The sequence below is a fragment of the Neodiprion fabricii genome, chromosome 1 (genome assembly GCF_021155785.1).
Source record: "Neodiprion fabricii isolate iyNeoFabr1 chromosome 1, iyNeoFabr1.1, whole genome shotgun sequence".
NCBI classification, from domain to species: domain Eukaryota; kingdom Metazoa; phylum Arthropoda; class Insecta; order Hymenoptera; family Diprionidae; genus Neodiprion; species Neodiprion fabricii.
Window position 1 is genome coordinate 5,088,519 of NC_060239.1, and position 13,691 is coordinate 5,102,209.

Consider the following 13,691-nt stretch of genomic DNA (forward strand, 5'->3'; position numbering starts at 1 on the left):
ATGATATAGATTAATTAATCTAGTTGTTTTATACCGCTAATAGAAGGTTTAAAAATATTTTTCATCCGTTTGTACGTAGAGTTTGATTGTAAGCACGAGAGATTTTATAGTTTTCCTCGACGAATTACTGGATCCGCAATGTCGAGTAATGGATATTAGCGCGTGAAAGTACATTTAATGCACTAAAGAGTACATCGTCATGTGTAGAGTGTGGGGATGAAAACATTTTGCAAAATATTCAAAACTGTATTTGAGATTGTGGTATAAATTAAGTTATGAATCTTAAATATTAATATAGAATTTTTTGCTTCTAACTAGAAATATGATTTAAAAAATCGTAATCTCAAATAGTAACGAAATATGTGCGCATCCGTAGGTAGGATAGATAAAATATTTAATTTTTTGCGAAACAGCTAAAAATACATATAACAAAGGTCGGGAGTAGAACAGGTGTTTGAATGTTTTGATACAGATGGCAGCGGATAGTAGTATCTGGGTGGCGCTCAGCTCGTGGAATAATTTCTTGTCGCTCTCATTCCTCGTTGGAATATTGCTCGTGCTGTTATCTGTTGTGTTTTTGGGCTGTAACTGTACGAAAAACATGTCCCTTTGATAATAAATGGTTGAAAAAAGCTCAAGGTGTAGACATGGAAAAATCGGTTCGTGTTTAACCGTGTAGTAATAGTGACGATTGGATGAAAGGCAGGTGTAATTTAACGGGTGGATGGTAGGCTCGTGAATTAATAGGATATCGATTTGCCCGCACAAGTGCTGTGCTGGCTGTAACGCACACGACCGAGCAACTAGGCAGCCATGGACGTCGATATTTTTGGGGCACAGTCCGTACGGACATTGAAATATGACCATTTAACATCGTCAAAGGCCTGATAAAAGGCAATATGTTGGTAATCAGGGTCGCGAGTATAGCGAAGTAGTATTAAATAAAGAATAACGCGAGGGCGAAACTCTCGTACAACGGTGGTTCGTAGCTAGTGTTGTGTTTGTGTGTATTAATCGTCCGGTGCATCGCGTTTCGTTCCTTGTTCCCTCGGTTCCTTGTCCGTGATAAAGTTCATCGTACGCGAATTGCAACGTGAAATATATATTGCTGAAAGGATATTGAAAAACGAAGAATTTAATCCAACGTAGTCTTTGTCAAAACCCATACAATGGAGCTTGGAAGTAGCATGAGTTCAGGGGCAGTCGCCTGTCCCGTTTGCACTTTGTATTTACGCGAAGGTATAAGCTTGCAAAAGCATTTGGATACTCACCCCAAGGAACAGGTAATCGAAGCTCTGATCAAGGCGAGCACGTCGTCAGCGCAGCAGCCTCAGTTGAACCTTTCTCAACCGGCACAAAATCCCATCCATTCACCACCGAATCCTGTGGCTTCTCAGTCGCCGTACCCTGTAGGGCCAGTATTTGAATGTCCTCCGGTAGCCCCGATGATGTCACCTCAATTTGCCTCCTTCAGTTATCAACAGTTTGTTAACAACGGGACAATGATGATACCACAGTACGCAATGGCGCCGCAAGCCAATCAGATGATGCAAATGCTCTACAATCCCTACGGTATGTATCAACAGCAACAGATACCAGCGGTTCAGATGATCGCTCCTATATCGAATGTACCAACAACGTCGAGAAGCAGACCTATGGTCTCTGTGGCTAGTGACAGTGGCGCCAGGAACATCATTCCACCTTTAAATAGTGCCGAACTTGAACCAAAGCAAATTTTACCCGAAATTGAAGCAGAACAGGTTTTACCTGATGTTGAAATGTCGGTAGGTTCAATGCCGTTGTCCAGGGAACCAACGGTAAGCACAAATCAGCGGGAAGGTGAGGATCAAAGTGATCGGAATCAGGCACAACAAGGGCGGCACGATTCAATCCCTCCTCATCAGGATGGCAGTAGTCGAATTGAGTATGGAAATATTGTGCAGAATTCAGCAATGAGCAATAGTACAGTCGAGGATGACGGCGATAAGGGAGAAAGCGTACTACCTGACATAGAGGATACGGAATCGACCAGTCCTACACAACAAGTTCCCATACAGCACGAACACACGCAAACTCAGAACAGTGAGGAATTTACTCAGAACTTTGAAGGGGATTCTGAAAAGGAACGCAACAGTCGACTAGCTATTATTGAGATTGATTTAGATGCAGAAGATAATAAATTAGATAATGAAGAACAGAATTTGACGGAACATCGTGAGAACATGGTCGTTTCAGTTGAAGAAAGTATGCCTGTTGCGAGAGTCAAGGGATCGAATGAACAACCTGAAGTGGAGCAATTGGAGCGTTTGTTGATAACCATAATGGATACTGAATTCAACGTTGATTCGTTAAAGAGTAAAAATGAGAAGATTGAGGATGAGGAAAGAAATGAAAAAAGCTGTGACCAGGAAGTTATTGTAGGTGATAGAGAAACTAGCGTGATACAAGAAGTAGCGGCAACTTCCAACATAGGCGGATCGAGAAGTTGTGTAAAGATACCGGAGACTGATCGGATTCGAGAATCCTTTGCTCTTAACAAAGACAATGATGACCGTCATACATCAGTTCAAACGGATGTGATTGAAACTTGTGCTGAAGAGGCTAGTACCCACTTTGCGTATAGTTACAAAAATAGCATATCTGCTCCTGCTTCGCCGGCTACTCAGAAGAGCTCTTATCGGCTTAGAACTTATTCGACCCGTTCGGAAATGGGATCGAATGAAAACCTAAGTTCTTACCCTGTTGGTTTTGAGGCAACAACGCTACTGGATGAGGAGGACAATGAAGTGGATGAAAAACGAGAGTTCAGGGATAACTTTGATGAAGAAGACATGGAGATTGATGAAATTACCAGCCCTCATACTCCATTTACAAAACATAATGAAAATATTGAGTGCGTCAGGTCTCACACACCATTGTCAACTTTAAGCGGAATCTCTGGCCTTAGAGTAAGAACCGATCTCAGCAAACCTTGTTCGCCAGCTTCGACACATTCCTTTCAACATCTTGACACAAATAGCCTTTGTCCAGAAGATGATGCTGAAGAGATGATAGACCCTGCAACCGAAAAAGATCCTATAGATTGTATGCAACTTCAGAGGGAAGCGGAACTAATGGAAAACTTGAAGAATATTTCACAGAAATTGCAGCCAAATCACGTCTACCATCAATCTGTGATAACTGAAAATCTCGCCACCTTCGCTATTGAACATCACTCTCAGAAATCCATGACTATCCACGATCGTTACACGGAGATAAATCGTAACAATACTGATAATCTTTTAGACTTATCTGAACCATCGGAACCAACGACAAGTACAGATTCGAAAAACTTCCAACCCGACAAGTCTATTCTTCACAAACCAACTGCAGAATTGTTGAATATCAATGAAGATGCACATCCAGGACCTATGAACGTACTTGAATTTGATGGACTTCAAATTCTGGTCCCTAGCACATTCATTAGTGAATCTTCCCAAAAAGCGGTCAGTGCAACAAGTCGGCAATCTATGGTAAGCAGCGAGGGTGGGGTGGAGGCAGATGAGGAAATCAAGAGCGTTAACATGAGGGCGGATGAAATCATGCCTCCAAGGGGAGAATTATCGGAACAAGAAAGCAATGGATGCCATGAACCTTCAGCATGGCAGGTAAGAGGAGATCGGACCTTGAAGGGATAATGCTTTTATTATGTAGTGTGGAAGATGAGGATATTTTCATCTTAAATGTAGTTCATTATCGATTAGATTAATTACCCATATCTGCCAAATGATTAACAGGTAGTAGGTATTTGTAAGAATTTGATTGTAAAAATTTCCGATTTATAATATGACAAAGATTTGATTCTATTTAAATTTCAATCATTATTGATAAAGTAATTTAAAGATGAATAATCAATAATTTTCGTTGCTGTAACAACTTTCCTATTTCGACAGTAACTAATCAAAAAAACAGTTGTGTCCTATAGGTAGATGTATAAAGGTTTTTTCAAATAATTTTTAATTTGTTCGGCCCAGACCACAACTGCTATTGCTATTGCAAAAATAGATACATCCTTTTGCATGAAATTAATAAATTAGTACTGATTTATTCAATGTTACTTCTGGGTTTGTGTTTTAAAGAGATTTCACTCACATCACTTAATGAGAAGTAAGTTCTTACTTGAAATTTATTTTTGCCAGAAAAATTAATTTTTTTTTTCGGGTGTATTGATATATGTTTTCCAAATCTAATTTCTCTTTTGACAGTTTTTTATGTTGAGGAAATTATAGCCTGTATATTCATTTTACATTTCTTACTACAATTCCGATCAAAGTCATGTAGCTTATACTCAGTAATGCACCTTTGTTTTCTGTTTTTTAATTTTATATCTTGAAAACAGGTTTCTCGAGATATTTATTTCTCCAGATATTGTCAAGCAATTAAATGTTGCGTTGATATAATTTCCTAGCAAAGCTGTACACATCATTTTGTGTTTAAGCTGTTGAAAATTCATTGTAAATTTCTTTTTGCCAGCAGTTGTACATGGGTCAGGAATCGTCACGGATGTCGACGTCATACGATTTAATGGCACGTGAGAGTTGGGAGGAATCTGAGGGATCAGATAACGAGATTGGAGGCCCTCTTTTAGACAGTCGTTCATTGGCAACTCATTTCACTTCCAGTCTGTTTCTGGACCGTGATAGAAAAACTCCTACAAAGCGATCTTTCAAGTGTCCGCATTGTTCGGATGTTTTTGACTGTCCGAAAGAACGTAGAGTGCATACAGGGACTGTACATAAAGAAGCAGGACCTAGCAGCAGCAGAGATCCCATGGAGGAACCTGAAGTTAAAGACATAAAATTACTAGACGGACGAATGAATGTGTTCGACGATCTCTTTGTTCCAGGGCTGCATGTGCAGCAACCTCTTCTTCATCAGCTTCAACCAGCCCACCATACTCCGGATCTGACAAAGTTGGAAGTTGATAGGAAGATTGAAAACTTGATTGTTCCAACATCTATTGAAATCTCTTGTTCGATTTGTGGGCAAATGTTTAATAGCGAAAAATCATTGCAAATACATCATAGAAGGGTACATGTTTCCGAGAGTAATAAGCGTGTGCGGGAGAGCGCTAAGTGTCAAACATGCAACGAAGAATTTCCATCGGTTGTTTTGTTTAATACACACTTGAAGATTCATCCCTTGGAATGTGGTCAATGCGGTAAATATTTCTATAGAAAACAAAACTTCAAACTACATATGAAACGACACCTTGGAATAAAGCCTTTCCCTTGCACTGTCTGTGACAAAGCATTTCTGACTAAACAAAAGCTGGATGAACATACCAACGGTCACACCGGTAACGCTCCTGTCAAGTGTAACTTGTGTAACGAAACTTTCAGACGTTATTCGAACTTAACTCAACACAAAAACCGGCATCATTTAAATATAAAAAAAAAACTAAAGGACTATATTTGTCACTGTGGTGAAGTGTTTCACACAAAGAAAAAATTGGCTTGGCATAAAGAAACGCATGACGAAAAACCGAAGGCATGCACTTACTGTAATGAGAGATTCATTCACATGGCCAGTTTAACGCGACATATGCGGAGAGCTCATAATCGTAGATTTGTTCCTGATGCTCAAAGGGAAAATGAAAATGTCGAATGTCCTATCTGTAAATGTATTTATTTACGCTCATCCTTGGCGGTGCACATGCGAGTTCATAATGGAGAAAGACCTTACGAATGCCAAGTTTGTTCTAAGGCGTTCAGCACAAAATGGAACCTACAACTGCACAAATGGACCCATGCTGCGCGCAGTACAAAACCTTTCAAATGTAACCAATGCAGCGCCGCCTTTTATCGTCACAGCGATTATACAGCTCACATGAACTCTCACCGTAATGTACGACCTTATACATGTAACTACTGTGGAGCACAATTTATCCGGAAATATAATTGCCTACGACACGTCAAGGAACATGAAGAGAACAAATCGTACACGTGCGATATTTGCAACAAAACTTTCCATCGATCTTACTACCTTAAAGAACATTTGCGAGTCCATTCCGGCGCCAGACCATACACGTGTCATATCTGTGGTAAATCTAGTAGTACCAAGTCAAATCATAATAAACATGTGAGAATTCACCATGCAAGGGAACCTGTAAATACCGAAAACTAAAGGACCCAAGGTCCACCTTTGGAACAGCATTATGCTGTGTCGAATGGTCTAAAGTACTGGGTCTATATTATTTATTTAAAGTTTGGGTCACTATACGCCTCGTTTCTAGAGAATTAATTATATTGTTGCACATTCAAGGCAAGGTGAATCAAACATTCGCCAGAAATTAAGCGCCGAGCTCTCATCGGAATTAGAGATTTATTTCTTCGAAACTCGGAATATTAGATCGAATGATTCTTGATATAACAGCATGCTCAAATATGATCGCCCCGCTTAAAAAATATTTAAAACAAGTTTTATCAAGAATATTATTTGCTTATTTTACAATTATAATCTAGTAGTAATCTGTATTTATAAATTTTAACAACTATTCTCCGCTCCAAGCATGGAATTATCAAAGTTTATTTTTAATCAAATTATCAGCCACCAATCATTTTTACTCTACTCAATCAAACGTCTGCCAGTCCTATTGCGTGATTAATTTTCAATTCCATTAGTTTGAGAAATCTGAAAGCATACAATGCACTTTCAAATATTCGAATTTTAATACCATGTCTAGTAGATACTATTAGTTATTATTTTTAGCCATGAAATAACCTGGGGTAAAACGAAATCGGCAGTGTGATAGAAAAAGAAATTTAATCAAATATAATGAAGTGTTAAATATTATTTATTCAAGGAATTGACCAATTTTTGTGAGTTGCTTTAGAGTGGTCACGAATGGTTCAACTTTGATAATGTCATGCTCTGCAAAAAGATATATCTGCTGTGATAATTCCATACCTTGAAATGTGGCCCTCTCTGACCGACATTGAAATATCAATGTTGAATCACATACTTAAAACTTGGCTATGTAGTATTAGAGTGTCAGGTAAGGCTCTTTGACACAGGCCACTCTGAGCGACTCACAAACAGAGGTGGAAGAATAGAGGGAAATTGATTGTGATGGTAATCTTTTGAGTAACGATAGAGTGAAAACTCAAAGATATGCATACTAATATTTCATTAAATGAATCTGCATTATACAGTGATTTTTCCTGTATAATATATACTTACTTGTACTATCCAACCTTTAAGGCATTATTCTGTTGTAAATTTATTTTTTGTTTTATTTTATGTTGAGCATGATTGACGTCTCATGAGATTTAATATGTTACTTTTTATTTTGAAAAACTTGCACCGCAAGCTAGAAAAAACTAGTAAGCCAGGGCGAATGACTGTGATACGCTTCATACTTTTATTTCAATGTGTCTGGTGCACCCAGACGAAAATTGTTAGTTGAATTTTAAGAATAAGGATAACCTTGAAAAAATTTTTCATCGTCCGTAAAAGTTGGTGAAATGCATTATCAGAGATTTTGGGATTCTTTATATCGCTGTGACAATTTTCTTTCCTTGCACGAAAGCTTTATGCCTTGGAATCGGTAGATTGGATAAAAATGCGTCCCTAGTACTAAAATCAATGTTTATGAAATTTGATCAAATTTGCAATAAATTTGAAAATTGAATATGATACTTAGATAGGACAGGATGTTTTGTTACTGCGTTATGATCCGACAATCTAGTTTTGTAGGTCCAGTGACTTAAGACCCTAACTACTTAAAATAATAAATATTTGTTAACAAAAGTTAACTACCTATTACCTGTGTCTCAGAGACTCAAGTAGACCTCTGACAAATAGAGGGCTACACAGTGAAACACGTTTGCCAACTAATAGTAATTAATTATTACGTAAATCTAATTAACCGAATAATATTACATAATTATCAAAACTCTTTGATGTGTCAATCGTTGTAAGTGGTTTTTTTACAAGGAACTATTTTACATAAAGAGTGCATATTGCAAGTTTGCGCGTCGGTGTCCAGTGTACTAAGTGTGAAAGGCCTGTATTGAGTTGCGTATGATCTTACATAAAGGGTCTATTATTTACTATTATTAAGATTGAATTAATATTAACTATTACATTTAATAGTTATAAATCTTAGTTGTTATTCTTCTATATTTATATATTTTGCAATCATTAAGGTGATTTTTATTGGTAGTTTTTTTAATACCAAGACTGATCGATGTTGGTGCTCCATATTACTCCTAAATATCAGCGGTTCTTCTTCATTAAATCGAAAGTTACTTCACCCCACGTAGATTTCAGTCAGTTGAAAATCAAAGCAAATCTAGATTTTTTTACGATACTGCTTCGCATCAGACTATTGATTGAAGTCAGTGATTCGTTCAATGTCCAAACTAGTAGTTAAGTTTTATATTTTAAAGAATGAATAACGAGAAATGGTTTAAGTGCGTCATTTTGATCTCTATTAAAGATAAGAATTAATTTCTCAAGGTGCATCTGACCTAGAATGATTGGCGTTTGCACTAACGCTAACAAGCAATCTACTACAAATGGTTGAAAAATTCACAGGAGTAATATGGAGGTAATTTCCGTACTGCCTGGGTTATATGTTGACTGTACTTTTGAAGATGAGTCTTCTTAGCGTGATTGGTGTAATTAAATTACATAAAATAAGCCCCATGTCATTACAGAGCTTCAACCAAGCACTTGCAATAATTCTTCTCAATTACTATGACAATTGGTCGAGATTTTTAGTAAACACGTCAATAAATATATCTGTTCAAAATAGAAGAGAGAGAATATTTTAATAAATATAATTGGTTGCATCTCGGTTATACCTTGGTTTGTAAATGATGTCCTGGATTTTAATCAAGCTTATTTTTGAAGGGGTCTGTATATCTGCAATCCCCGTATTTTAACAATAATTAAGACAAGCGTGTATGTATATTTGATCTTTATTGTATAATTTATACATCATGGCACCATGGCCAGAGTTTTTACACAACCCACCTAGAGCCAACATCGTAGTCATCCAAATGTGCAATTGTGTAGCTAAGCAGCATGCGCGTTAGATTAGACGCAGTACTGTATATAATGTAAATATGTACATCAATTATATTTTATAATAGGGCCAATCAATCACCCGGCAATTGAATATTGTATGAAACTTGATTCATGCTATACGAAGATACAGATAGGATAATTATTATCATTAAACAATTAATAAATCAACATGTGTACACCTTAATAAAAGTTATGTATTGAGGTACGTTTCTTTGTAAATAAGTTTCTTCTAACGTTGATCTATTCATATATAGTGTTTGATCACCATGTTTTCATATCCTGAAAATATCAAGGATGAACATCAAACTATTTACTAAATAGAAACATTCTGCAAATTATCCCGAATGACGGTAAAAATAGTACAAGTATATATATTTTACATTTTATAAACGATTTAATTAAGTATAATACATGTTATTCTTATATCTGTTTCATCTCGGAACAGATATTTTTGCATTTAAATGCGCTGTCAGATTCAAATTTGAACGTATTTTCCAGCCTCGCCACTATAGCGCTCAGATCACAGGCGGCCATCTTGTGAAAATTGTGGAACAATTGCTGGCCCCTCGATTACCGACAGAAGACAGAAGGGAATGTGCGTCGAGAAGTCGGGCGCGTCAGAACATCCGCTCTGTAGTTCGCGTCGGTTCGCATCGCGATGCAGTCATCGTATACATTCGGCGCGATTGTTTTGTATATAATTATACTGTGCTCAGTGCCATAATTCATTTGTAAATGTTCTATTTATCTAACAACTTGCTCGTGTTAAGCGAAAGTAAATTATTTCTCAATAAATAAAAGTGTGATGTAAAGGTGCGTAGTTGACCAGTAATGAATCAGTACGACGAAATATAATTTTTCAAGTGCTAAACATTTGCCGATCGCAGTTTGTTTTATGCAGCTTCTTGGAAAAAAAAACGACACGTTATTTGCTCTGTAAAGTCTCCGTCGACATCTTTGTACCTTTTCTATTATTATACTTCGATATTTATGTATCGGATTTTATGTTAACTGTAACATTAACTTATTAATTACGTACTATATCCGTAATCATCTAACTGCGATCAGTGATTAAAGTTCGATTTGAAATGATACGAACCTATGTTTACCCGGACGCATTCATGAATATCACGAGTTACTTATTTCAATGTTTTGTTGCTTTTGTATCCGGCTGATTCGCCTAAGTGAAACTCATATGAAAGATTTCCACTTATTGTTAAGGTGAGAAATTTTACTGTTATTTTTCATGCGTCAGTTTTTAGACGTTTATAAAATTGCTATTGTCAGTTATTCGAATTATCTTTCGGCTACGGGAAGTAAACTGATTTTCAGTCATCATTTTAATAATTATGTACGGAGATCCACGATAATGTAAGTGTTTGTGGTTCAAGCGATCGGAGTATATGGAAGTGAACTTTTAGCATCGCACAGGCGATAACCGAATGGATGTACTCTATGGGTCAGCCAAAGTAAGTCTAGCACACAATTTATTATTTACAATTTTCTGGCTTACGACTCTAAATGACAGACCATGCATGCACAAATATTGTTGCGATGATTTTGTGTTGCCTTAACACCGCGTTTATATCGTCCATTTAGAAGAGATCAAATTTCGAATGGCTGTGAAAAAAAAAAATACAGACATGTATATATAAGTATATATATCATCCATAGAGATATATCGTCACCCGATACTCTACTTCATTGTCGATAGTAATCAAAATGGACATAGCTTAATTAATGAAACCATAGACTTATATATAAAATAGACTGAGCATTAGGTCAGAGCGAGTGTCCCCTGAACCTCGATTCCCTCGTTTTTGGTGCTATCCTTGTCTTACATCCGCAGTTGATACTGCCATCTCTTTCTAGCGATCTCGGGGTGGGGATATGTAGGATGGCATACCTGCAACTGCCCCTCACTTGCCTTTCTCTTCACCTCTAAGCGCTTGGCTCGGAAAACCCCATAAGAAAGAAAGAGACAGCATCAACAACGATAGGCGTTCCAGGGGACGAGGGAAATGGCCGGGGTGTTCAGTCTACCTTATAGGTATATAAGTCTATGAATGAAGCTTCGTGTTTATGTTATTGTGCCTTGTGTATGCCTACGGGTGTCACTGCGATGAGCAAATTTGAACGCATTCATTCAATTGTTTCGTGCAAAACGTGAATCACGCAGATTTCTTGCGTTGCCGGTACCTAGTTTGCAAACTGTTTTAATTTCGCGATACACCGGACTGCTAGTTGGACTTGGACATGTCCATACCCTTAAACTTCAACGATACAAATCGATATAGCACGATATTTCGATGAATAATGATATCGAAGGAGATATACTAGGTTGAGAGTTGTTCCTACAGGTTCCTACACGTGAAGTCTGTTATTGATTAACAAGTGTATATTCGTACGTGCCTTGGGATAACACAACCTAAAAAATGTCATCTAAACGGAAGCCGGACACCCAAGTGCCGGCAGAAGAAAGCGATTTACTTTCGATTCGGCCGCTTGGTGCCGGACAAGAAGTTGGAAGATCTTGCATTATGCTGGAATTCAAAGGAAAAAAGATAATGCTGGACTGTGGAATACATCCAGGTCTCTCCGGCATGGATGCTCTTCCATTCGTTGACTTGGTAGAAGCCGATGAAATCGACCTGCTTCTGATATCTCATTTTCACCTTGATCACTGTGGAGCCTTACCTTGGTTTTTGCAAAAAACTAGTTTTAAGGGACGTTGTTTCATGACTCACGCGACAAAAGCTATATATCGCTGGTTATTGTCCGATTACATCAAAGTCAGTAACATTGCCACGGAGCAAATGTTGTATACCGAGTCTGACCTAGAAACTAGTATGGATAAAATAGAGACGATAAATTTCCACGAGGAAAAAGATGTCTTCGGTATTAAATTTTGGGCATATAATGCTGGCCACGTTCTTGGCGCTGCTATGTTCATGATCGAAATTGCTGGTGTTAAAATACTGTACACAGGTGATTTTAGTCGGCAAGAAGACAGGCATTTGATGGCTGCCGAAATACCAAACATTCATCCTGACGTTTTGATAACTGAATCCACCTACGGAACTCACATTCATGAGAAGCGGGAAGATCGAGAAGGAAGATTTACTAATTTGGTACACGAAATTGTGAACAGAGGCGGAAGATGCTTGATTCCTGTATTTGCCCTGGGACGAGCACAAGAGCTACTGCTAATCCTGGATGAATACTGGAGCCAACACCCCGAGTTGCATGAAATTCCCATTTATTATGCTTCGTCTTTGGCCAAAAAATGTATGGCAGTTTATCAAACTTACGTTAACGCGATGAATGACAAAATACGGAGACAGATAGCAATTAACAACCCTTTTGTATTCAAGCACATTTCAAACTTGAAAGGGATCGATCATTTCGAAGACATAGGACCTTGTGTCGTTATGGCATCTCCTGGTATGATGCAGAGTGGCTTGTCCAGAGAATTATTTGAGTCTTGGTGCACTGATTCGAAGAATGGAGTAATAATTGCCGGTTATTGCGTAGAGGGGACTCTGGCCAAAACAATCCTCTCCGAACCCGAAGAAATTACAACCATGTCTGGTCAAAAATTGCCTTTGAAAATGTCAGTGGATTATATATCATTCTCAGCCCATACCGACTATCAACAGACGTCAGAGTTTATTAGGATTTTGAAACCACCACATGTTGTATTGGTTCATGGGGAACAAAATGAAATGGGCAGATTAAAAGCTGCTCTACAAAGGGAATACGAGGACGATCCACACACCATAATGGAGATACACAATCCTAGGAATACAGTGGCAGTAGAGCTGTATTTTCGTGGTGAAAAAACAGCAAAAGTTATGGGAACTTTAGCTATGGAAACTCCAAAACCTGGACAGAAGTTATCAGGTGTTCTGGTGAAAAGAAACTTCAATTACCACGTACTGGCGCCTTGTGATTTATCGAAGTATACCGATATGAGCATGAGCCAGGTGGTTCAAAGACAAAGCGTACATTTTTCTACATCGTTACCGGTATTGAAACATTTGCTAACGCAAATTGCTGGAAGCATAGAAAATATCGATGATAAAAAGATGAGAGTATTCAAAAATGTTGATGTTATTGTAGAAGGAAAAGTTGTCACAATGGAATGGATAGCGACTCCTGTAAACGACATGTATGCAGATTCAGTTTTGACTGCAATATTGCAAGCTGAAATGATGGAACAACCGCCGAAAACACTCCCTGCACCAACGAAAATGGACCGAATGCATTTCAAGGAATGTCTGATAGAAATGCTTCAAGAAATGTTTGGTGAAGATTCGGTACCCAAAATTTTCAAAGGCGAAAAACTGTATGTTACAGTTGATGGTAAAAAGGCTCACATAGATTTGTTAAATTTAGAAGTAACAAGCACGGAGGATGAAACCTTTCAACAAATAGTCCAGACTGCCGTTTCCAAGTTACATCAGTCATTGGCTCCGCCATGCGATACTTTATAAATTTTTACATTTACAACCTTGTAAATCTAATTCATTAAATATTCCATATCGGATCGATATTTTCAACATGCAATTTGTACTTCTCTTTTCCTAAACCAATAGATTTAAATTATGATACAT

At 37.8% G+C, this 13,691-nt stretch overlaps 2 protein-coding genes across 4 annotated transcripts; both read left to right on the top strand.

Moving 5' to 3' along the window:
• Window positions 1-499: 499 nt before the first annotated feature.
• LOC124184987 lies at window positions 500-10,252 on the top strand. 3 transcript variants are annotated; one of them, XR_006871294.1, is made up of 3 exons: window positions 501-3,647; window positions 4,513-9,425; window positions 9,574-10,252. XR_006871294.1 is itself a non-coding variant. In XM_046575292.1 (2 exons), the coding sequence occupies exons 1-2, from the start codon at window positions 1,170-1,172 to the stop codon at window positions 6,163-6,165; spliced, it is 4,128 nt and encodes a 1,375-aa protein (XP_046431248.1). In that variant the 5' UTR covers window positions 500-1,169; the 3' UTR covers window positions 6,166-9,440. The 3 variants fall into 3 exon arrangements, 2 of the variants coding, with proteins under 2 accessions (XP_046431248.1, XP_046431242.1); XM_046575292.1 differs by lacking the exon at window positions 9,574-10,252 and having other exon boundaries at window positions 500-3,647; window positions 4,516-9,440; XM_046575286.1 differs by lacking the exon at window positions 9,574-10,252 and having other exon boundaries at window positions 4,513-9,440.
• Window positions 10,253-11,024: 772 nt separating this feature from the next.
• LOC124178982 (cleavage and polyadenylation specificity factor 73) lies at window positions 11,025-13,637 on the top strand. The gene has a single exon (XM_046562884.1). The coding sequence runs from the start codon at window positions 11,511-11,513 to the stop codon at window positions 13,569-13,571; it is 2,061 nt and encodes a 686-aa protein (XP_046418840.1). The 5' UTR covers window positions 11,025-11,510; the 3' UTR covers window positions 13,572-13,637.
• The last annotated feature ends 54 nt before the right edge of the window (window positions 13,638-13,691 follow it).